Consider the following 24,721-nt stretch of genomic DNA (forward strand, 5'->3'; position numbering starts at 1 on the left):
ATTGCAGAACCCGCCTGAATTTCAGTTCGCAGAGTGCTATGCACATGGGTTTGAATATGGGGGAGGTTGACCCGCTCAGTTAGGCGTCGACGGTCTTTAACGATGGGCGGTCTATTACCGACGAAGTTCTTCAGGCAGCGATTGCGGAAACCAAAGACCCCTGGCCACTGACATATGTTGCCATGAAATCAGAAGCAGGAGACGCGTTTACGCAAAACCATTTCGTCCAAGGCGTCGGAACGATGAACGAGCAACATGAACGAGATCGTTCATCGGCAACAGCGCGGACGATAGTATGCATGAATTGAATATGTTGGGAGCAAGAGATCGAGAAGGTAAATAAATAAATGACGTACAAATATACGAAATGATAAACAGCTAGAAAAATGGTGAGGTATGATGAGGAAAATGAAAAAAAAAAAAATATATAGTTTACCAAAGCTTAAGAATTGAAAGTAGAGGATCTATAAACTGTTAAAAGATATTGTATTGTACTTTATTTATTAGTTATATAAATATTGCTATAGATAGTGGGGCAAGATAGGTTGATTGTATAAAAAATGATAAGAATGTTAATGATGCAAAATATTTAATTAACACTTTAAAAAAAAACCAGATTAATCCACCTAGCGGTGATGGTGCCTTTCTCGACCTTCGTAAAATGTGTGTGCTTGAAAAAAGATGAGCTAGTGGCTAAGAGTAAAAAAGACAAATTTCTTTGCCCGTTCTATGAAAATCAGATTATTTATGGCAAAGATATTGTAGATCCAGTTGAAAACCGAAAACCATATTTTGTCCCATTTCCGGATGTCGCAACTGCATCGCGAGTGGTGCCCGACTATGGCACAGTTGCGCACTACTCGCGATGCAGTTGCAACATCCGGAAATGCGAGAAAATGCGATTTCGCGGGACCTCGGTTCGGTTTTCAGCTTGATCTACAATATGTTAATAAGAATTTCGACATTTTTGTTTCCTTTTCCAATCTTTTTGACGTACATAACCCTGTTTTATTTCACCCAGTCATATATTTTAAGGATATCACTTTTGGATGTTGGTTGAACTGAAGCTCCGACTACACAAAAAGAAAACGAAAATGTCATTCCCATCACGCGAGCGGAGGGCAATATTTGTAATGATATAAATCTCATGACCGTCTTTCTGCCAAACTCCCGTATGAAGTGGGAGAGACAGAGACATCATTTCAGTTCGTCGAGCTGAATCGATTGGTATATAACACTATGGGTCTCCAGGCCTTCTATAAAAGTTTGGTTTTTGGAGCGAACATACAGCCTTTTCGTATAAAAAGGCTAAAATGGTGTTTCGGCCATAACTTCAGATCCCATAGTCCGACCTGTCCAATTTTCAATAGGAAACAATGGGAAAGGATTCTGCGTCGAGTGCAATTTGTTGCGAGCAAATCGGTTGAGGATAAGTGCCCGAAAAATGAGTGACATTTTGTTGAGTAGTTTTGCGCACACACACACATACACACACACACACACACACACACACACACACACACACACACACACACACACACACACACACACACACACACACACACACACACACACACACACACACACACACACAGACATCACCTCGATTCGTCGAACTGAGTCGATCGGTATATAACACTATGGGTCTCCGAGTCTCCTATAAAAAGTTTGTTTTTGGAGTGATCATATAGCCTTTACCGTATACTTAGTATACGAGAAAGGCAAAAAAAATATATTAGATAGTTCCAAGCTGTTTTAAATTGTTGAGCATTGCTTTTAGAATTGGTTGGACCACCCTAGTCCGAAAACGAACAGTCGCAGTTCTTTTTTTTCACTCCATTTTTTATATCTTATCCATTTTTATTATTCTTAATCTTTCTTTGCCTCTTCTGAGATTTTGCCTCTTATTATTATTGCCGCCACTATTTTGGTCCCCATGTATTTTGAAACCCCGAAAGCTCTCCGGTCCGCCTAGAGCTCTTTTAACGTTAATGCTTCATGTCTATAAAGAGCCACTGGTAGAATCCGAGTTTTGTATAGAGCAAATTTTGTTTTTGTCTGCATGTTGCGGGACCTAAGCTGGTTACGTAATCCGTAAAAGGCCCTATTCGCAGCTCCAATACGTCTTTTCACTTAACGGGAAACGTCATTGTCACAAGCGTTCCAAGTTAAAAAAAAACCCAGATTAATCCACCTAGCGTTGATGGTGCCTTTCTCGCATTTAGTTAAGACACCAACCTTATATGGGGTTTATATGGTTCGATGTACCATTTTCTTCATAACTTTAAAACGCAATGGCCGATCGTTATAAAATTCAATAGTGATCAACAAGGCTTTGTCCCCTGTCGAATGAAACTTGTTGCGAGAAAATCGGTTAAGGATTTCTATACGAAAAGTTGTCTAATGTTTTTCATAGCTTTTGTGCACACACATACACACACATACACACACACATACACACACATACACACGGACAGACAGACATGTGCTCAGCTCGTCGAGCTGAGTCGATTGGTATATAACACTATGGGTCTCAGAGGCTTCTATAAAAAGTTCGTTTTCGGAGTGAAATGATAGCCTTTCGGTACAACTTAGTTGTACGAGAAAGGCAAAAAACTTCAACAACTTCATCAACACATCCCCATCATGCACTACTCAACTAGGCCTTCCTCTGTCTGTACCTGCCACCATGTACTTTGTCTTGGTAGTGTTAATGTTCAAGCCTATCCTCGCCATCTCCCTCTTCAGTGGGAGCCTCCACTACTGCACTATGATCGATTCAAATGAGGTCGATGTCATCCGAAAGCCCTGAAGCATATGCGACCGTGTGATGATAGTGCCGTTCCTTTGCACGCCAGATCTCCTAATAGCGCAGTCGAGTGCAATGTTGAACAATAAATTCGAAAGTGCATCACCCTGCCTCAATCCGGCTAAGGTCACAAACGAGGTTGACACTTCATCTGCAATCCGAATACTTGTTTTCAAGCCATCCAGCGTTGCACGTATCAGTCTTATCAGTTTCGACGGAAAACCATGTTCGGATATTATCTGCTACAGCTCATTTCTTTTTAATGAATCGTACGCTGTTTTAAATTCAATGAATGATGGTGCGTCTGCAAGTTGTACTCCTGGAATTTATCAAGGATCATCCGCAGGCTAAACATCTGATCCATCGTTGATCGGCCTTCTCGAAAATCTGCCTGGTATTCGCCATCGAAGATCTCCTCAAACGGTCTCAGTCTGTTAAACAGGATACGTGACAGGATTTTGTACGCTGAGTTCAGAAGGGAAATCCTTCTGTAATTGGCACTCTCTAGTCTGTGCCCTTTCTTATAGATTGGGCATATGAGGCCATCCAACCAGCCGGCAGGCAGTTCTTCATCCTCCCATATTTTCTGGATAATGTGGTGGATTGATTGATGCAGCTGCTCACTTCCGTGTTTGAGAAGCTCGACCGGGATCTCGTCCTTCCCAGTAGCTTTACTGTTTTTCAGCTCGTTTAGAGCTTTCTTAACCTCGTCCAGCGTTGGTGGTTTCACTGCATGAGCATCGCCGACTATGTCCATCTTGCTCCTTAATACACCTTTATTTTCACCGTTCAACAAATCCTCCAAGTGCTCCTTCCATCTGGCTGCCACCATAGTCTTGTCTGTCAGCAAATTCCCCTCTCGGTCATTGCACATGGCGGGCACTGGCGTAGTTTTATGCCGCGCGCCATTGACAGTTGCGTAAAACCTCCGCATATCGTTTCTATCCATGTTCTCCTGCGCTTCAGCTATCACACTCTCTTCATGTTGCCTTTTTTCTGCGGTGGATTCGTTTCTCTTCTGCCCTTGCTACACTGTACCGCTCTCTGTTGGAACGGGTACGAGCCACTAGCATTCGACTTCTAGTGACATTTTTCTCGTCCGTCACTCGCAATTTCGTCACAATTTCGTTGGCGTCATTGTGCAGTGCATAACACTTCTTGCGCTGTTGTTGTCACAGTTTCGTGGATATTTTCCCACAATCTGTTGACGTCGCCAGATTCGGTGGCATCTCCTATTCGCTCGTCCAGCTTCTGGTGGTACTGTTAAGAAATTTTTTCAACTGAAAAGTATTGGATATTGAAACGCATCATTCTGTTGTTTCGTGAATTCGTGACGCTGAAAAGTCGTGCCCGCATTTTTGCAACTACGAGGTAGTGATCCAAGTCAATGTTCGGACCTCTGAAGGACCTTGCATCCATAACATACAAGAAATGTCGTCCGTTGATCAGCACGTGGTCTATCTGTGAGCAAGTGTCTCCACTCGGATGTTGCCAGGTGTGTTTGCGGATATTCTTACGTGCGAAGTAGGCACTGCAGATTGCCATCCCTCTAGCAGCAGCAACTGTTACAAGCCGCAGACCATTATCTGTGAAAGTGAAAGAAAATTTCTCTTCCGATCTGCGCATTTGCATCCCCGATGACAATCTTTACATCGTGTGTTGGGTACTCTCCGTAGGCCTTACCAAGGCTCTCATAGAACTCATCCTTCACGTCATCAGGTTTATCGTTCGTTCCACCGGATAACACGCTTCATCTGCTTCCCGATCACCATGAAGCCAACTCTTCGTTCTGCTCTGTCACCGCCGCTATAGTAGATGTGGTACTTGAATGAAGTGTTCGCTATGGGATCCACCGCCCGGAATTCACGTTCTCCAGTTTTGGACCACCGTATTTCCTGGAGTGGAGGAGGTAGGGATAGGAGTCGTCGCTGGATAAGAGGCTTAGGACCGCGAAATGGGGTCTATTTTGTTACTTCAGGTACGCGAAGTATCAATGGTACGCTTTATCCAGCATTTGCCGTGCCAAGAGGTTGTAAAATCACAAAATAGGAAGTGAGGGTAAATCAAGCTCTTGAATAACTTCATTCTTGTATCTTTTCGAAAAAAATAAGCATTGTTATACTATGTTCGCACTAGGGCCTTGTAACATGTTATTCGGCTATCTTGATAAGCTTTCTTTTGTCGATAATTTGAATAACATGTTATTCAGGCCGTAGTGCGAACACAGTTATTACGCAAAGTTCATAGTACCGAATTAATTTTTCCGCTTTGTTTCAAAATGAAATAATGTTTAACAGTTGCACCAAGACTAACAACTGTATCAGAAAAAAAGTAGGAGCGTTATTGAGAAATATTTCTGGCTTACTATAGTTCCAATTTTGGCCAGCGATGCAGCCAGCTTGTGATTTGCATCAATGAATTTTCAGAGACCCACAAAGCAACACCTCAAAGATTCGCATTGATTTTTTTTTTTTTTTTTTTATATCTTTATTATAGAGGTTTGCAGCCCTAGGCTGGCTCACCTCCAAGATTCGCATTGATAAATCTAGCAGCGGTTTCGTTGGTCAATCCAGATACATCCACCAAGATTTGTTCATTATCAGCAAATAAATGAATCTGACTCCGATTTATTCTCCATATCCTTATCATATCCTTATCAATATCCTTACTGGTATAAGAGTCAAAAAATGGGTTTCGGAAAGCTCATTGGACTAATATACTTTAACAATATTAGCAATAAACAATTACGAAATTTTCCACAATTTTTTTTTTCACGAAAAATTATAAACTTTCCACGAAAAATCCATTAAGGAATATTTTTTTCATAGATGACTTTTGAAAGCTCATGAACATTTTTTAGCAATTTTATTGCTTTTATGTATTTTTACCCTTCTTACACCCTAAGAATCACTTGAAAAATCGACTTTTTATCCGAGACTCGGAGACCCAAGTCATATATACCAATCAACTCAGCTCGACGAACTGAGCATATGTATGTATGTGTGTGTGTGAGCGTGTGTGCGTTACAAAAAATGTCACATCTAGATCTCAGCCGTCGGTGAACCGATTTGCATGATTTTATCTTTAAACGAAAGCTATGCTTTTGCCATTGAACGCATTGAAATTTTTTTGCAATCGGACATTTAATTTCCGAGATATTTGAGAAATACAAACATTAAGTGCAAAATAATGTCACATCAAGATCCCAGCCGTCTGTGAACCGATTTGCATGATTTTATCTTTTAACGAAAGCTATGCCTTTGCCATTGAACACATTGATTTTTTTTTGCAATCGGATAATTAGTTTCAGAGATATTCGTGAAATACGAATCTTAAGTGTATTTTCAGATAACTAACAAAATAATGTCACATAATCAACTCAGCCGTATGTGGTCCGATTTGTACGCTTTTATTTTTACACGAAAAAAAAAAAAAAAAAAAAAAAAAAAAAAAAAAATAGCAGTGCTAATGGTTGGCTTAGAATTCCTGCATGTTGTTTTAGTACTGTTGCGGGAAATCTTGTAGGACCAGCATTGAACAAAAGCACATATCACTATGCCAGATGTAATGTGAGGATGGTTAAAGTTAAAAGCATTGTCTTCCACTTAAGTTACAATGCGAAAAATTAGTTAAAAATATATTTTGAATAATGGCAAAATAAATTTCATTTTTCACATTCATCGATTCAAAGTTGCATGAAATTTTCCACACAATGATCTAAATCTGCGCAATCAGAAGTATAAATCTTGCCCCCGATAACCACTAATGGGCTGAGTTTCATCGCATCGATTTGTTTGTCACTCCTTCAAACGGAATGGTTGGGGATGAGTGGACACCTGTTCGTTTCAAATATCCAAGCATAGCTCAAGTGGTCATCGTGGACCGTGTCAACATGCGCCAGGTGTTCTGATAAGCGAAACTGCGCTCAATATAAGTTGTGCAAAAGAATGTTCATTGAAACAACAACTGCAACCGTTTGAGACTTCGTCACAGGGCTACGCCGCTCACGCATTATTTCAAAAGAATTTCCTTATCATTTCGGCGAAGTGGATGCAGACGAGAGGTAGTTTCCTGTTTTACTTTGTCGTCATCGTTTTACCGATTTGCCGGATGAGATAAATTGAGCGCAACCTTCAATTATGTTTCGGCGTATTCAAAGCCGTGCACGTTATTGGATGTCTGGCTACATAATTATGTAATTGTATTTTAAATTAGTGGGAAGTTTGACGGCAACCAAAAGCAAGTAATTCACATGATGATCAGTGGAACATGTATTCTCCCAACCACTATGTGCCCAAGCATAATCCACCTAGTAGTAAATAAGTCTTTCCCAAAAATTATTCAGAATTAAGATCAAAAATAGCATTAAGGATCCTTTGCTATTTTGCGATCGTTAAAGGATTTTATTCTACCAGAAAATTCTATGTCCCACTAATCAATTATTATGAATTATCTTCATTGTCCATTGCACATTCTATAGAAGTCCATCAATTGATTACACTCCGGACTTTCGTAGTAGTTTTCCATCGGGCACATGACGTAAAGGTTCTTGTTCATGCACCGCATGATCGCACCCGAAATTGGGTGGCAGATCTTTTCCCCCTCGAAGCTCGGCTCCAGCATGGCACCGGCTGCAATGACGTCCTTGTTGGCTTCGGCCCGTCGGAAGCATTCGTCCAGCAGATCACGAACCTTCGGTTGCCACTCGGGCGCATCCTTGACCGCATCCATGAACATCGACGTCATCGCTTCCCGATCGACCATTCCGTCTGCGTAGAGCCCGGTTGCGTTCAGTTGGCATTCGGCAATGCACTGCGAGAAATTTAATGACCAGATGTGCTGTCATGCTTATTTAGCTAATTGACAAGAACTTACGCATCCACGGGGTGTTCCTTCCAATTTTGCTTGTTTCACAGTCTGTTCGCCGTACTTTTGTTGGCATTCCGTCCGTATATCTTGATCGATTAAGTTTGGCATATTGCAGCAATCCCATAAACCCTGTTGTGGAATTCGAAAATAAATGTTCTATACATTGTGTCTAGTACAGAAAATAGTGCAACAGTACCTTGTTGACTGGTGGTCCATTTTTGCAAGCGTTATCTTCGCCAGTCACTATGGACTGTTGAAGCAATTTACAGATGAAAGCAACCACGATAACAGTTTTCATGTTTGTTTATTACGTTCCAATTCACATTTCACAGTATAACTGATCAGATACCTTCCTGGGAGACCTATTTTATTTATTCTGGAAACGCAATTATCCTTTTGATTGGAGGATTTGTTCATTACTTGCAATTTTCAGATAAACAGCTGCATTGTCTGATCAAATGAGAAAGATCTATGAGTGTGTAATCAAGACTGGGTCACAAAAAAATCTATTTTGTTCTCGATAATCAACCTCGTTGACTGCGATCATCATCTCTCTAACCTTATGTGCATGATGTGTATGATAACGGGCACCATGTCGGTTGTTTATATTGCAGTATCTTCAAATACGAATAAGGCATGGAAATTGCATGACAATTGAATGACATCGTCATCAGCGGTGTAGGAAGCTTTCCAGAACACTACACAGATGATTATGGTTATTTTTACGATCGTACCCAGACTGCGATGCCGCAACTAAATTACCTATAATTCTACTCTCTACGTTAATACGCGGATTCTATTGAAGGACAGATCGTGTGATTTTTGTCAATGGGTTATACCATGGATGTATTCATTATTTATTATCCAATTTTTTTGGAAAAGCCAATACATTTTTTGCGTGTTATTAAATAGTTTTTTTTTTCATTAATTAACGACAGGAAGGGTCCCAATCACGGAATGTGAACAAATACCGATGCGTCGTAGCCGATTATGCTCATTCGAGAATTTACGATGCAGATTGTCGAAACAGAACATTATGGTAATAGTGCCATTCGAATAGCAAAAGCCGAAAATTGTCCCGTTTCCCAACAGTGACACTGATCTTTATCTGCCACTAGAATTATGCAAATCGAACAGGTGTGCCATTTTTAAATTTTCTTTTCTTAAATCGATCAGAAGAATACTTGGCTTTGCAGCAACTATAATGTTTTAATTGACTAAAAATGTCTTATCATTTTCCAACATACACCACCAATTCGTACTCGTTTTCCATTTTACATAATCGGGCACATCTTGGAGTATTCCTTCAGCTGATCGCACTCGTCGCTCTCGTTGTACACCCCAGCCGGGCACTTGGCGAACAAGTTCATGCCCATGCAGCGCAGTATGGTGCCGGAGATCGGATGGCAAATTTTCTCTCCTTCGAAGCTTGGTTCCAGCATGGCTCCGGCTTCGATTTCGTCCATCTTCGATTCGGCCATCTTGAAGCACTCGTCCAACGTGTCTCGGACGAGCATCTGCCATTCGGGCATATCTTTGACGGAGTCCATGAACATTTTGGTCATGTCATCCCGTTTGATCATACCATTAGAGTAAAGGCCGGTGGCGTTCAGGCCACATTCAGCGATGCACTGTGTTGTGAACGAAATTATAGAAGATGATTGTAATTATTTCTAATGAGCGATATGAATTACTTACACAGCCACGAGGGACACCCTCCATTTTCAGCTGCTTCTTAGTTTGTTCACCATACTTTTGGTAACAGTCCATCATAACATCTTTATCAAGAAGCATTGGTGTGTTGCAACATTCCATTGGATTCTGGTAATACGAAAATAATGAAAGAATATTTAAATATGCAACTGGTATAATAATTTAGCAGCAAATGTTATTAATTAAAGTTTTACTCTCCATAAACAATTAGAATTTTTTCGATGAAAATATAAAAAAATATATAATAAAGGAACCCCATCCGGATAGTCGCTAAAGCGGTATACAATATCACTGTTACTATTCCTCGTCATAATCGACGACATCACGAAGGGCGCGATTGACTGTAAACAAAACGTGGGCTACTCTGGCAGTCTATTATTATGGATCAACTGAGCGAGTGCGATTTGTTCGCTAACGACGGTGCCTCGCCACGGCGGAGCTTTGATGTGCAGAGTAAGTTCAAAGACTTCAATGCGGAGAGTCTCACCATCATCCAAATCACCAGCAATACCAAATCGTTGGATAAAAATGGCAAAAACAGGGAGATCTGTCAACACACCAGTTTTGTGGCCTTACAATTGGATCTCAAACGCCAAGTTCCATCGTCTCGTGTCACCAGAAGCCGATAGCATCTAAACTTCTGGTGTAGAAGTGGGGCTGCCTTACGTCCTTACGTAGGGGCGGAAACGAAATCTGCAAACAAGCGTTAGATTGGAACCCAACAGGACATCGCAGCAAAGGCAGACTCGGCGGCGTAACAGGTTGAGATGATAAAGGGCAATCGACCAGAGTGGAGATTTTCCAAATTGGCTCATGAAATCACTCACTTATGTCTTTATTAACTTGAATTTTGATTTTTTTTATTTCAGTTTTTCAATGAGTAACCGTAGTTGGTCGATGGAAGGAAGACGTACATGCATCTATTGTCGTGGAAAACACATATCCTTATTACGGCATATAAACGCAAACAATTTGCAACAATAATTTGAAGGTGAAGGTTGGTTGAGTACCCAATACAAAATATTGAAAGTATTGGTGCAATAAAAACTGAAGTAGCATTGTTGGCGTATTTTTTAAAACATGGATTATAAGTAGGGTGGTCCAAAAAAATCAATCATGCGCCATCACGCCTACTCGACTCCATCCCATGCTCCAGCGAAAACTTGAGCCGATTTGAAAGTTTGTGTGAAATGTGTAGTATGGGAAAACTAAAATTTTCATCACACTGACTACCAAGCGCTGCCGAAAAGAAAATCCACATAGTTAAAAGCAATACTTCAGAGCCTTCACTCAACGGAACCCACATCTTGATCAATCGTTCCAATAATCAGTACTCGAAGTTAATCTATGTCGTAGTTTTTGCGTAACTACTGAACATGCAACAATGGTAGTCCTGGTGTGAATGATAGCACAGATAAATTTATGGATGTTGCTTTACACGTTTCAATGATGCCCGCAGGTTTCGTTTATAAAAATTGTACATTTGAATTCAACACGATTTGACAGTTCTACTAGAAATTATACAAATTGTATATTAAAGAATGTTCACTGCTGGATTGTGAAGGTCGTTTTGCCCCGGAGGTGCTTATTACTCCAATTGTCTTCGGGTCATCGGACGTGTACAATGCACGGCCACGCCTGGAAATTAGGAGGAAACAAATATTTTGTAACCGTTTGGTTACAAATTGTAGATTTTTGCTTTGTAATTATGTTGTTTTGTCGGATCCTTCACGTTTCTTGTGTAATACCAGCAGAAGTACCACAGAAGCGTTAGGGTTTGGTACCGCTGTAATGATATAAGAGTGCTATAAAATATCCAACATGGCATCATGCTTGGATAAATGCCATGTTGGATGTGTGAAGTGAAATGCAAAATAGCGGGAGAATTATGGAGGAAATTTGTTTTAAAAGAGAGCCATTGCCCGTTTCGGCCTCTTTTCCAACCAGGCGTCCGTGTGCTGAAGACGTGAATTTTTAATTAGTGCAGTGTAATAAAAAGAGTGACCCCCCCCTATTCTGGAGAATTGGGAAAAAGTGTTCAGGTAACTCCTATCCCTGCACTGTGAGACGTTTAACTTAATTCTCGTGTCCAATAGGACCTCTTTTGTCTTTTCCAACCTCTTTTTCGGATTGCCGTCGGGCTTCCGCGTCTAAAACGTAGAGGACTCTGTCGTCGGACGATTCCTCGGGCAGTAGGCCCTAACCTTCAAGGAGAAATTCCCCTCTCGGCCGTCCAAGGTGGCTAAGCCACGGTCGGCCGATCGCGCCTACGAGGGAAGACGCCTGCCCACCATCGTCCAGCAACGCCCGCTGCTTCCGTCGGACGACGATCATTAGAAAAATAAAGGGGGGGAGGGCCTGGTCCCCTCCAGACCTATGTGTGCCCCCCCCCCCCAGTAAATTTTTAAAAATAATTCCAACTTAGTGAATTTTTATTTCATTTACATATTTACTACATATTTCTTAATTTTGATTATGAATTAAATATGACCACAATAAAAAATGACCATTTGTTCAGCAAAGCATCGAAATTGTTGTTGCAAAATGTAAAGCCCAAGTTATTATTTATTCAGACTAAGGCCCAAGTGGCCTGTGCGGTATATAAAAGTCTTCTCCATTCGGCTCAGTCCATGGCTACACGTCACCAACCACGCAGTCTACGGAGGGTCCGCAAGTCATCATCCACCTGATCGATCCACCTTGCCCACTGCACACCCCGCCTTCTTGTGCCCGTCGGATCGTTGTCGAGAACCATTTTCCCGGGTTATTGTCCGACATTCTGGCTACGTGCCCGGCCCACCGCAGTCTTCCGATTTTCGCGGTGTGAACGATGGATGGTTCTCCCAGCAGCTGATACAACTCGTGGTTCATTCGCCTCCTCCACGTACCGTCCGCCATCTACACCCCACCATAGATGGTACGCAGCACTTTCCTTTCGAAAACTCCAAGTGCGCGTTGGTCCTTTACGATCATCGTCCAGGTCTCGTGTCTGTAGAGGACTACCGGTCTAATGAGCGTTTTGTAGATTGCCAGTTTGGTACGGCGGAGAACTCTATTCGATCGGAGCGTCTTGCGGAGTCCAAAGTACGTACAATTTCCAGCCACTATGCGTCTCCGAATTTCTCTGCTGGTATCATTTCGGCAGTCACCAGTGAGCCCAAGTACACAAATTCTTCTACCACTTCGATTTCGTCACCACCGATGCAAACTCGCGGTGGGTGGCTCACATTGTCGTCTCTTGAACCTCTTCCTATCATTTACTTTGTCTTCGACATGTTAATTACTAGTCCGATCCGCTTGGCTTCCCTCTTCAGTCTGATGTCCATCTTCTCAAAGTGACGTGCCATAATATCTATGTCGTCGGCGAAGCCAAATAGCTGGACGGACTTATTGAAAATTGTATCACTCGTGTTAATCCCTGCTCTTCGTATTACCCCTTCAACCGTGTCAGTTTATCCGGAAATCCGTGTTCGTGCATTAGCTGCCATAGCTGGTCTCGATCGATTGTATCATATGCGGCTTTGAAGTCGATGAACAGATGATGTGTGGGCATGTTGTATTCGCGACATTACTGCAGTACTTGTCGAATGGCGAACACCTGGTCTGTGGTGGAGCGTTCGCCCATAAAACCCGCCTGGTACTGCCCCACGAGCTCTCTTGCTAGTGCTCTGGTGCTAGTCGACGGCATAAAATTTGGGAGAGTACCTTGTAGGCGGCGTTCAGCAATGTGATTGCGCGGTAGTTGCTACAATCCAGTTTATCGCCCTTTTTGTAGATGGGACACACGGCACCTTCCATCCACTCCTGCGGCAAAACTTCCTCCTCCCAAATCTTGGTAATGACCCAGTGCAGCGCTCTAGCCACTGCATCACCACCGTATTTAAATCACTCTTCTGGTAGTTGGTCAACCCCTTTGTTGTTTTTCAGCCGGCCAATCTCCTCCTGGATTTCCTGGAAATCCGGAGCTGGTAGAATTATGTCCTGGGTGCGTTCTCCCAGGTCCATCACCATACCGCCATCTTCGTCTGCCACATCGCCATTCAGGTGTTCATCGTAGTGCTGCCGCCACCTTTGGATCACCTCACGTTCGTTCGTAAGAAGGTTCCCGTTTATGTTCTTACGTATATCAGGCTGTGGCACGTGGCCCTTACGTGAACGGTTTAACTTCTCATAGAACTTTCGTGTGTTATTAGCGCGGTACAGTTGCTCCGTCTCTTCACGGTCTCGATCTTCCTGCTGGCGCTTTTTCCTCCGAAAAATCGAGTTTTGTATCTTTCGTGTCCGTTTACATCGTGCCTCGTTCGCCCTCGTGCGGTGTTGCTGCAATCTCGCCCATGCTGCATTCTTCTCTTCTACTAACTGCTCACATTCGCCGTCATACCAGTCGTTTCTCTGATCCGGGGGCACCGTGCCAAGTGCAGCGGTTGCGGTGCTACCAATGGCGGATCGAATATCTCTCCAGCCATCTTCAAGAGACGCTGCGCCTAGCTGCTCCTTCGTTGGGAGTGCCACTTTCAGCTGCTGCGCGTATTCTAGGGCTAGTCTACCGTCTTGTAGCCGCCCAATGTTAAGCCGCGACGTCTGACTTCAACGCGTGTTGTACACCGTCGAGAGTTTTAAGCGCAGGCATACTGCAACGAGGTAGTGGTCGGATTCAAAATTCGCACTGCGGTAAGTGTAGACGTTCGTGATGTTGGAGATTTACCGTCGATTAGAACGTGGTCGATTTGGTTTTCCGTTTCTTGGTTAGGTGATCTCCATGTGGCCTTGTGGATATTTTTGCGGGGAAAGAAGGTGCTTCGGACTACCATTCCGCCGGAGGCTGCGAAGTTTATGCATCGTTGGCCGTTGTCATTCAATACGGTGTGCAGACTATCCTGTCCGATGACCGGTCTATACACTCCCTCCCTTCCTACTTGTGCGTTCATGTCACTGATGACGATTTTGACGTCCCGCAGTGGGCATCCATCGTATGTCTACTCCAGCTGTACGTAGAACGCTTCTTTCTCGTCGTCGGGTCTCTCTTCGTGTGGGCAGTGCACGTTGATGATGCTATAGTTGAAGAAACGACCTTTAATACTCAGCTTGCACATCCTTGCGTTGATTGGCTGCCACCCAATCACACGATGGCGCATCTTACCCAGCACTATGAAGCCGGTTCCCAGCTCGTTGGTGGTGCCACAGCTTTGGTAGAAGAGGCATTCCACGGGGGCATGTCAGTCGATCCTGAGCGACCATTTCGAAAATATTTGAAACTCTGCACAGTTTTTCAATTTCATCTAAATCGTCATTTTTCGATATCAAATCTTCATATTGAGTCACGACTAACTTTTCAAAAGGGTGTATGTGAAAATGGTTCAAAAATATTTAAAAAGCTGCACAGCAAAAACGGAATGTTCGATTGTTATGATTTTTTCAGCAAAGTTAGACAACTAAATGGTGATTCTTAAGAAAATGTGCACAGTAAAAAAAAATTTTTTTGTGTCTTTAAAAATATCATTTGTCACAAAAACTCAAATATCTCAAAACCCTATCATTTTTCAAACGTAATTTTTTTAGGGAAAACGGTCCATTATATTAGCTATCTACCATAAAAATTTGGAGATGGTAAACTAATAAACAAAAAAGTTATGACATTTCAAACATTTCACATTTTTCACATTTAGTAAAAAAAAAATTTTTTCTGTGTAAGTTATTTCGAGAATTGCAGTTTGTTGCAGATTTTATTGTTAAGGGACGTGATTTAAACAAGTTGTTTTCATGATATTTTGATTTAATTATTCATAGCATCTATAAGAAACTTAGACACGATCCAGTGTTGTGATCAAAAGTATTGATAGTGTCACAATTTTCATTGCACGTGACTGGCGAAAAATTCTTTTAATAGTGTTGAAACCTGTTGATAATAACGTTGATAGAAACATATCAGAAATGTTATTTTTAAGACAAAAGCTGCAAAATCAAAGATTTATATACACGTGTACGTCTATAGTTTACCTGCAAAAAATATACCTCTTAGAGAATAGACTTTATGATCGGGAGGAAACGGGTATCTTCAACAACAACAAATGCATGATAGGTTCATACCATGACAATGCTCACGAAAAAGCAAAAAAATTACTACTACTAAGGTTGTTAAAGATCTTATAGTAATTTTTTTCTTCAGTCAAGCAAATGACACCAAACTAGACAGTAAAAACTTAAAAGTGATTTTGTTTATTGAAATATTACGAACAACATGAGTAGCCGCTTTCTCAACTGTTGTAGGCCGTTTGATGGAAAAAGTGTTCAAAAGAGTTACGAAATCTCACCGAAAGCACCATAGATAAACTGAAAGCGACTGGTTATGCTCCAATGTCCACATTGAATACAAATTTACGCATTTGCATCGTCCTGCCGTCTAAACGTTGACAAAAGAGCAATCTGTATATCATCGGTTGAGCAGAGCGCAGGAAATTCGAAAACGACAGCAACTGAGGAATTGCCAGATGTATCGACAACAACTGAGGAATTACCAGAAGTATTAAGTGCTGAGAGCCTTGCCACCGTACCATCAGCGAAATCTGTTTCAACAAATCAATCGGAAGATGAGTGTATCCAAAAGGTCAACATCGAACGCTTTAACGAGGACATAGCTGGGATAAAAGTGACTCTGATTAAATGGAGTAAGATGGACTACGTTTATTACCCGGAGAAAAATACCGTGAAATAAACGAAGCTGTACGAAGAAACCTCTTCAAATTAGGACCTGATGATGTGGAAAATACAGACTACGATGAGGTAATTATAAATATGAAGGAAAGGTTCTCGAATGCAGCCACGACAAGGAAAGAAAAATTATTGATTTTGTCGATGCTGCCAAGTTCGTGGTCTATTCAGGATGCCATTGATGAGTTCAAAACCAATAGAAATACAGTAAAAGAGGCAAAACAATTGAAGAATAACTGTCTTTCAACCAAAAATACTAGGTCTAGTACTGCATTAACAGATGAGACAAAAGAAATAGTAGTTCAATATTTTGAAGATGATGAAGTAAGTCGAGCTATGCCTGGTCAAAAAGATTATGTATCAGTAAAAAGATGGAAAGCGTCAAGCAATCCAAAAACGATTAATGATGACGACTTTGAAAGAAGCGTACACACGCTTCAAGGAAATTCACGATAATATTAAAATAGGTTTTTCCTCATTTGCAAGCCTTCGGCCAAGGCAATGTAAGCTTCTTTCCAATTCAGGAACACATAATGTGTGTGTGTGCACAACCCATGAGAATATTAATCTTATTTTACATAGTTTGAAAAGAATCAATTTAACAAAGGATATTAAAATGTTAACTGGTAGTCTTTTGTGTAAAAAAAACAACATCAAATTGCTATCTACGATCTTGTTCGGATTGTCCAGATTCTTCATCATTGGAAAATACTTTATTCGCTGAGTTTGAAGAAAAATATATTGATCAGTTATCATTTGAGCAATGGGTGACCACGGATAGTTGTGACATAGAAACTATTGTAAAACCTGTAGATGAGTTTGTGTCATATTTTTGCTTGAAATTAGAAAGTTTAATCCCTCACGATTTCATTAAAACAGAACAATCCAGCTTTTTAAAAATACGAAAAATACATTACAAAATGGTGAATTTTAGTCATTTGTGATTTTCTGAAAATTACAGCTTTGTATTGCAAGATGAAGTGCAGTCCCATCACTGGAACGTACAACAAGCTACAATTCATCCATTCGTTATTTATTTTAATGGAAGTACGCAAATTGAACACTTAAGTTTTATTATAATTTCCGAAGATTTAAGACACGATTCAGTATCCGTAAACTTGTTCATTGAAAAAATGATTAACTTTTACGCGTTGATAAGCATAAAGAAGTCAAAAGATATATTTCATGTCTGATGGAGCAGCGTCGCAGTACAAAAATCGTAAGAATTTTTCGAGCCTATGTCAATTTAAATCAATGTACGGAATTGATGCAGAATGGCATTTTTGCTACATCACATGGCAAAGGTCCTTGTGATGCTATTGGAGGAACAATAAAGCGCATGGCCACAAGAGCAAGTTTAGCCAAAGAACGTGAGCATCCAATTAAAACTGCGAAAGAACTTTTGATTGAGCAAATCGTAGAAAAGAAAAGATTTAACCAAATTATCATTTTGTTTTACTACTACTGAAGAGTACGAAATAAAGGCTTCAGAGCTCAGCGAGCAATTTAATAACGCGAAAACGATCCAAGGAACCCAAAAATTTCACTGTTTCATTCCATTGTCGGAAAATAAAATTAAAGCAAAACTATACTCAAACTGTGCTGATAATAATTCAAAAGTGTTCGATATTTTAAAAAATTGAATAAAAATAAATAAAAATAAGTATTAATAAACTGTTTTCATGATATCATAACCCATACCAAAATTCAAACCCAAAACTCTTCGAGTTTCTATAACAACATTGTGTAACTGCCACATTTAATTTAATACTTAGGATAATATTAATTCATTTTTATTTATTTATACATATAATATTTATACATATAATATACATAATATCGATGAATACATAAATATGGAATATCATACAAACAACTTGTTTAACTCACGCAAGGCCCTTAACAATAAAATCAGCATCAAATGCGATTCTTGAAACAAAAAATACACGGAAATTTTTTTGTTTACTATATGTGAAAATTGTGAAATGTTTGAAATGTCATAACTTTTTGTTTATTAGTTTACCATCACCAAATTTTTATGGTAGATAGCTAATATAATGGACCGCTTTCCCTAAAAAATTACGTTCGAAAAAAGATAGGGTTTTGAGATATATGAGTTTTTGTGACAAAAGGGATATTGTAAAAAGCCAAAAAAAAATTTTTACTGTGTACATTTTCTTAAGAAAATCCATTTAGTTGTCTAACTTTGCTGAAAAAATCATAACAATCGAACATTTCGTTTTTGCTGTGCAGCTTTTTAAATATTGTTGAACCATTTTCACATACACCCTTTTGAAAAGTTAGTCGTGACTCAATATGAAGATTTGATATCGAAAAATGACGATTTAGATGAAATTGAAAAACTGTGCAAAGTTTCAACTCAATAGAAAATCATGAATTAAAAATTTTCTTAAATTTTGATGCTGTTGCTTGGAATCGCTCAGAAGGTAGCCGCTCGATGCCCGCTCTTTCAGACTTTCTGTTCTGTCCAGCAAATCTCCTGCAGCGCCACGACGTCGAGGTTGCGGGGATGTAATTCATCGTAGATCATCCTGTCGCAACCTGCGAAACCTAGCGACTTGCAGTTCCATGTTCCAAGCTTCCAATCCGCCTAGGTCTTTGCCGATTATATTGAGTCGTATTATCTCTTATATTGTTCGTAATGATTGGTTTTCCAGGCGGCTTATTGGGCCTGCGCAAACCTCCTGTCTCGTTGGAGGGCCGTCGTGTCAGGGCTGTTTAGCATCCCATTTAACATCAGGGCTTGGGCTTGTGCGCTTTGAGCGGCACACGGTCGCTTTGGTGGGGCCTACTTGCGGATACATGCAGCTTTTTATAACTCGCAAATGGCCTGGGGAGGGATCGTCAAGCCCTTGGACATAGTCCCTGCTGCCCATTGTCACTATGAATGGGGTTCCAATTAATTGGTTAAGCGAAACCAAATATTAACTTTTAAAAATCACATTGAAGGCCTTCAAGCCAAATGTAACAAATATATTAAGTGTCTATATCCACTTATAAACAGGTAATCAAAACATTGTCTTAAGAAGAAACTTTTGATTAACAAACAAGTTTTTAGACCAGCCATGTTGAATGCTGTGCCAATATGGACTAGTTGCTGCAATGCCAGAAAGAAGGCACTTCAGAGGATCAAAATAAAACTTTGAAAATTATTCTGAAGTTGCCTCCCTGGTATAATAACTATGAACTTAATTTGTAATATTGAGACATTGTAAAAAAAATGTCCATTAAAATAATTTTCACTATTAGACAAAAATCGTTGCAATCTTCTATTGCAACGATTAGCTACTTGTACCCTTATATAAATTAGGCTAGGTTTAGTTTAAGTTAAAAACATTGTATTTCCTACGTGGTTCATTTCAACCAGGAAAAATCTTAACTGTCAAAGGAAATTGAAATGATTTTAATAACTAAAAATTTATCATAGCAAATAAATGTACTTCACATTTACAGAAGATAGTATGTTTCAGTCATATTTTAAATGACCATAATTATTTGTGGAATTTTATATACATTGTATGTACTTGTATATTGTATATTAGGGTGCCAATGAAAATCGATTTTTCGAATTTCAAAAACGGGTAGGGCTCAAAAGTTTCATCTCCTCGAAAAATTCCCCCATGCTAAATTTCAGCTAATTGGACTTCGTTAAGTGTTTGAAAAAATAGTCAAAGTTTGACTATATTTTTTCAAACACGAAAATTTTCCAAGCGGTGGGCGTGGGGTGGGTCGGTACAGGAAAAAATCGAAATCGATTTGTCTTAGATTTGTCGATTTGTCTAAATGTCTTAGAAATGCATGAAACATCGAGATCTGGCGTTACCTCGATAAAAAATATTTTGAAAAATTTTTTTTCAGAGACTTGGATAATTTTTGGGACTTGAAATTCATGAAACGTCTCGTGTTTTGATGCCAAATGTTTCAGAAATGCATGAAACGTTTCGACAATCCCAAAAGCCATTTTTTTCGAGGTTACACCAGATCTTGACGTTTCATGCATTTCTAAGAGATTGGTCATAAAAAAAAATTTACAAACACTTAACGAAGTCCGATTGAGCTGAAATTTTGCATAGGGATTTTTTTCGAGGAAATAAAACTTTTGAGCCCTACCCGTTTTTGAAATTCGATGGTCAATTTTTTCCCATACATTCTATTGGCACCCTAATATATGTTTAGTGGGAAACTAATTTTGGTTTATGGACAGTTGTCGCCTAGAGACGAACAGAAAGATTTTGCAAACTGTCATTTTTACACATTCAAACTTTGTTAAATTCGCTCTTTTTCAATTCTTTCATCACAGAGAAACAGACTTCTCACTTAGAACAAAATGCAATCAAGCAATCAAAATCATCACATCACGAAAACATTGTCACCCAATGCTAGAATCACTATGTGTGGCCAAACGACAGCCAGATGGCGCGCAAATGTCAAACACAAGTAAAATCTAAGTAGGCGCCATCGGAGGCCGATTGATCACTTACAAACATATTAAATCAATCGTTAATAAGGTGAACGATGGAACAAGTGTTGAGTGAGACGTCTGTTTATCTGTGCTTTCATATTGCTGAAAGATTGGCACTTTGATGTTGCGTAATGAAGCAGAAAGATGATCAGAAAAAATATTTTTAGCTCTTTTTAGTGGAATGTGTTCAACCGTCTAAGAATAGTTTAGTACTCTCCATTTACTTCCACTACGTTTTGTTATCTAAAGCGATTAGAAACACGGCCTTATTTTAAAATGCCGCAAAAGTGCTCGATATTAGGAGACACTTTTGAAAATCGTGATATTCATCACCAACAGTCTTTATTACAATATCATCGGAAAACATGATCAAAAGATATTTTATGTATACAGGTTACCTGTAGCAGAACCCGAAATTTCAAGCTCTATCTGATAAAAGGGCGAATGTCGCAAGAGAGAATTCTCTTCGTCGACTTCCCCTCTTCTGAATAAAAGTGACAAGCATAGGATTTCTTTGCAGTTTACCACCTCAGAATGCAAGTTCGCATTGTTTTCTACACGCTAACTTTCGCCTACTCAGTGACTGAGTAAAGTTGTATTGCACTCTCTTTTATTCCCACGAAAACTCAAAACTATGAGTAGTCCCGCTTTTGACGGAAATTGAGTAAAATTTCCATGGGAAGAAAAGAGAGGGCAATACTCAGTTACTGAGTAGGTGAAAGTTAGAGTGTATCGTTCTGAGGTGATGAACCACAAAGAAATCAGCTTCTTGTCACTTTTATTTAGAAGAGGGGGAATCGACGAAGAGAAGCCTCTCTTGCAACATTCACCCTTATTCCAGATAGAGCTTGATTTATGGAATATTAAGTAAAGTGTCTGGCACTGGGGGATCTCTCTACACTGGGGGGATGTAAATGGGTGCACTGTAAATATTTACGGTATAAACCTCTCTTTTACGCTCCCTGTTTTAACGCCCCTCTTTTTACGCTCAAAATTCCATATAGCACTCCCTCTGTTTACGCTTCATATTTGAAATAGCGCTTCCTCTTTTTACACTCTATAGGAGCGTAAAAACAGTTTCAAGCATTTATGTGAGGTAAATTTGGATTAGTTTCAGAGATTGTTTTTTAGATGATCTAAGTACATCGGATGTTACAGGAACAGAATTTTTGCTTGCATGCGAAGTGGTATTACCTTTTATCATGGGTTTATAGGTAGTCTACAAACTCCATAGAGCCAATAAGGTTTAACGATCAACCTCCGTAATGGAGCCAGTAATTGAACCAATATCAAGTTGTGTAACCTCATCTCAGTAAATATTTGCATTAAAAATTCCCTCCCCCTTCATACGGGAGCTTGGCAGAAGGAAGGTCGTGTGATATGTGCCATCACAAATATTGCCCTCCGCTCGCTTTCAAATCGACTATAAAAACATTCTTCATGCCTGCCGTATCCTAACGGAACTATCAATTCTATACTTTCGCCTCTAATTCTATCATGAACATGTACGTCTAAGTTTGGAAGATGATATTAGCATTTCCATATCATTAAAAGTATGTGAGTTAATTGGTACGAGAAAAATGTGAGTTAATTGGTACGAGATAACTTCAAGCCGAGAACGTGTAAACATAGAGGGGTAGATAAAATCGGGGAGTGACAAAATCCCGTCAATATCGCAAAGCGCATATACCACATTTAACATAGGCTTATAGAGATTTAGTTACTCGTGTTGACCTAAAGGTCTTATTCCAGACATTTCTCGGATAACCATTAGCGTATGCCATGAACGCATTCGTTTCTATCCATCACAAGGGACAAATACTAAATTTAAAACAAACTCTGCTTACGCATGTAGACCCTAATGCCTTACTCCAGGGTTTGCTTTCGAAACGAGATGATAGATTTTTGGTTGACTCAGAATGCTTAAAAACAGAAAAGATTAGCTTATTATTTATTCATATATTTACAAGGCCATTGTTAATTCACTTGAAATACCAGTTGTTTAGTTGCTAGACCTTTAATACTTTTTCAAGACTTCTTTAAACACCAAGAACATCTTAAGGCCTCACCACGTTCTGATTGATAGACGGCACTTCTCCGATATTATCGCCGTCAGGACATATCGTGGCGCTAACATCGACTCTAACCACTATCCGGTGATGGTTAAATTGCGCCCAAAACTATCCGCCATGAACAATGTTCGGTACCGACGACCACCGCGGTACGACCTAGAGCGACTGAAGCAACCTGATGTCGCCACTGCATACGCGCAGCATCTCGAGGCAGCGTTGCCGGAAGAGGATGAGCTCGATGGGGCCCCTCTTGAGGACTGCTGGAATACAGTCAACGCAGCCATTAACGACGCAGCGGAGAACAACGTCGGGTATGTGCTATGGAACAGCTTTGGGAAATTATGGATGAGAACAGCTTCCCGGGGAAGCTTACCAGACTGATCAAAGCAACAGTGGATGGTGTGCAAAACTGTGTGAAGATTTCGGGTGAAGTCAATTTATTTGTTTCGCGGATGACATGGACATTGTCGGCCGAACATTTGCAAAGGTGGCAGAGCTGTACACTCGCCTGAAACGTGAAGCAACAAAAGTTGGGCTGGTGGTGAATGCGTCAAAGACAAAGCACATGCTTGTAGGCGGAACCAAGCGTGACAGGGCCCGCCTGGGAAGCAGTGTTACGATAGACGGGGATACCTTCGAGGTGGTCGAGGAATTCGTCTACCTTGGATCCTTGCTAACGGTTGATAATAATGCTAGTCGTGAAATACGAAGGCGCATCATCTGTGGAAGTCAGGCCTACTACGGGCTTCAGAAGAAACTGCTGTCAAAAAAGATTCACTTATCACTTCCACACCAAATGTGTCATATACAAAAAGCTGATAAGAGCGGTAATTCTCTACGGACATGAAACTTGGACAATGCTCGAGAAGAGCTTGCAAGCACTCGTAGTATTCAAGAGACGGGTGCTTAGGACCATCTTTGGCGGTGTGCACCATGAGCTCGCTCAGCTCTACGGCGAACTCAGTATCTAGAAGGTAGCTAACGCAGGAAGGATACGATGGGCATAGCATGTTGGAAGAATGCTGGACAGCAATCCTGCAAAGATGGTGTTCGCTTCAGACCCAGCTGGTACAAGAAAGCATGGAGTGCAGCAAGCAAAGTAGACTGTCCAGGTGCAGAACGACTTGGCGAGCGTGGGGCGCATTCGAGGATGGAGAGATGCGGCCTCGATTTATGTATTGTAGCGTTAAATTATTGATTCAGTGTAATCTGTTTAGATGTAAGCTTAATAAATGGAATGAGTTTTACGCGGCTTACAAGCAATGTCAAAAATAACAAAAACTGTGTTTCTAAAATCGAATGGTTTTGTTGCCAAAATCGAATGTTGCAACAATAGAAAGTTGCCGAAATCGAATGTTGCCATGGGGTCGAATGGGGTCTGTATATATACATTAGCAGCGGATATGATTAGCGTGATATTAGTACTTGAAAAATCTGTATACAATTTTAGTAAAGCTGGATTTCAAGACTTTTAAAAAAATAATTATAAAAAGAACTTCTGCATGCTTTTTATATAATGCAATGTCTTTATAAGAATGTTACAATTTCGTTTAAGAATTCACCAGCCTCCTGTTATTACCGAAACTCAAGATGCACTTCTAAAGAAATTGTTTTCGAAGTTATTCGAATCTCGAGTAAAACGTGGATCTTGATAAATTCGTTATCTTTCTAAATCTCGTTATTTTTTTAAATTCTCAATAGAATCCCCTTTACGATGTAACTCATTTTTCTGGCAAATAAATTCTCATTATCATGAGATTCGCAGAGCACACAAAGCAAATGACATACCGAAATTGTCAGAATTCCATAGAAAAAGTCCCCTTAAACATACCTTTTGTACGGGTGGTCCATTCGTACATGGATTTTCGGCAGCATGGACCGTGACCAGTTGTAACGTGGTGACGGCTATGATTACAACCGAAACAACAAACCTCATCGTGCTTATGGGATGAAACGAATTCAGCAAAATTGAACACAGCTTCCACACGCGACCTTAAAAAAATATGCACTGAACTCTTCCGCACGGGGCGAACCCATATTTATTAGCATTTTTCCTGCTAATAATCA

The 24,721-nt window shown here is 40.3% G+C and overlaps 2 protein-coding genes across 2 annotated transcripts; both read right to left on the reverse strand.

Moving 5' to 3' along the window:
- Window positions 1-6,971: 6,971 nt before the first annotated feature.
- Window positions 6,972-8,111, reverse strand: LOC134213953 (general odorant-binding protein 66-like). Its single transcript, XM_062693406.1, has 3 exons — window positions 7,875-8,111; window positions 7,685-7,807; window positions 6,972-7,621 (listed from the first exon to the last, which is right to left on the reverse strand). The coding sequence occupies exons 1-3, from the start codon at window positions 7,974-7,976 to the stop codon at window positions 7,265-7,267; spliced, it is 582 nt and encodes a 193-aa protein (XP_062549390.1). The 5' UTR covers window positions 7,977-8,111; the 3' UTR covers window positions 6,972-7,264.
- Window positions 8,112-8,812: 701 nt separating this feature from the next.
- LOC134213952 (general odorant-binding protein 67) lies at window positions 8,813-24,674 on the reverse strand. The gene is made up of 3 exons (XM_062693405.1): window positions 24,486-24,674; window positions 9,377-9,499; window positions 8,813-9,309 (listed from the first exon to the last, which is right to left on the reverse strand). The coding sequence occupies exons 1-3, from the start codon at window positions 24,588-24,590 to the stop codon at window positions 8,953-8,955; spliced, it is 585 nt and encodes a 194-aa protein (XP_062549389.1). The 5' UTR covers window positions 24,591-24,674; the 3' UTR covers window positions 8,813-8,952.
- Between the last annotated feature and the right edge of the window lie 47 nt (window positions 24,675-24,721).

Source organism: Armigeres subalbatus, chromosome 2, assembly GCF_024139115.2.
Source record: "Armigeres subalbatus isolate Guangzhou_Male chromosome 2, GZ_Asu_2, whole genome shotgun sequence".
Lineage (NCBI taxonomy): Eukaryota > Metazoa > Arthropoda > Insecta > Diptera > Culicidae > Armigeres > Armigeres subalbatus.

Bases quoted from the DNA above. Each gene is read 5' to 3' on its own strand.
- LOC134213953 (XM_062693406.1), bottom strand. From the start codon at position 7,976: ATGAAAACTGTTATCGTGGTTGCTTTCATCTGTAAATTGCTTCAACAG. The intron at 7,808-7,874 runs GTACTGTTGCAC...ATTCCACAACAG, and splicing joins ATGGACCACCAGTCAACAAG to GGTTTATGGGATTGCTGCAA. The intron at 7,622-7,684 runs GTAAGTTCTTGT...AATTTCTCGCAG, and splicing joins AAGGAACACCCCGTGGATGC to TGCATTGCCGAATGCCAACT.
- LOC134213952 (XM_062693405.1), bottom strand. From the start codon at position 24,590: ATGAGGTTTGTTGTTTCGGTTGTAATCATAGCCGTCACCACGTTACAA. The intron at 9,500-24,485 runs GTATGTTTAAGG...TCGTATTACCAG, and splicing joins ATGGACCACCCGTACAAAAG to AATCCAATGGAATGTTGCAA. The intron at 9,310-9,376 runs GTAAGTAATTCA...TTCACAACACAG, and splicing joins AGGGTGTCCCTCGTGGCTGT to TGCATCGCTGAATGTGGCCT.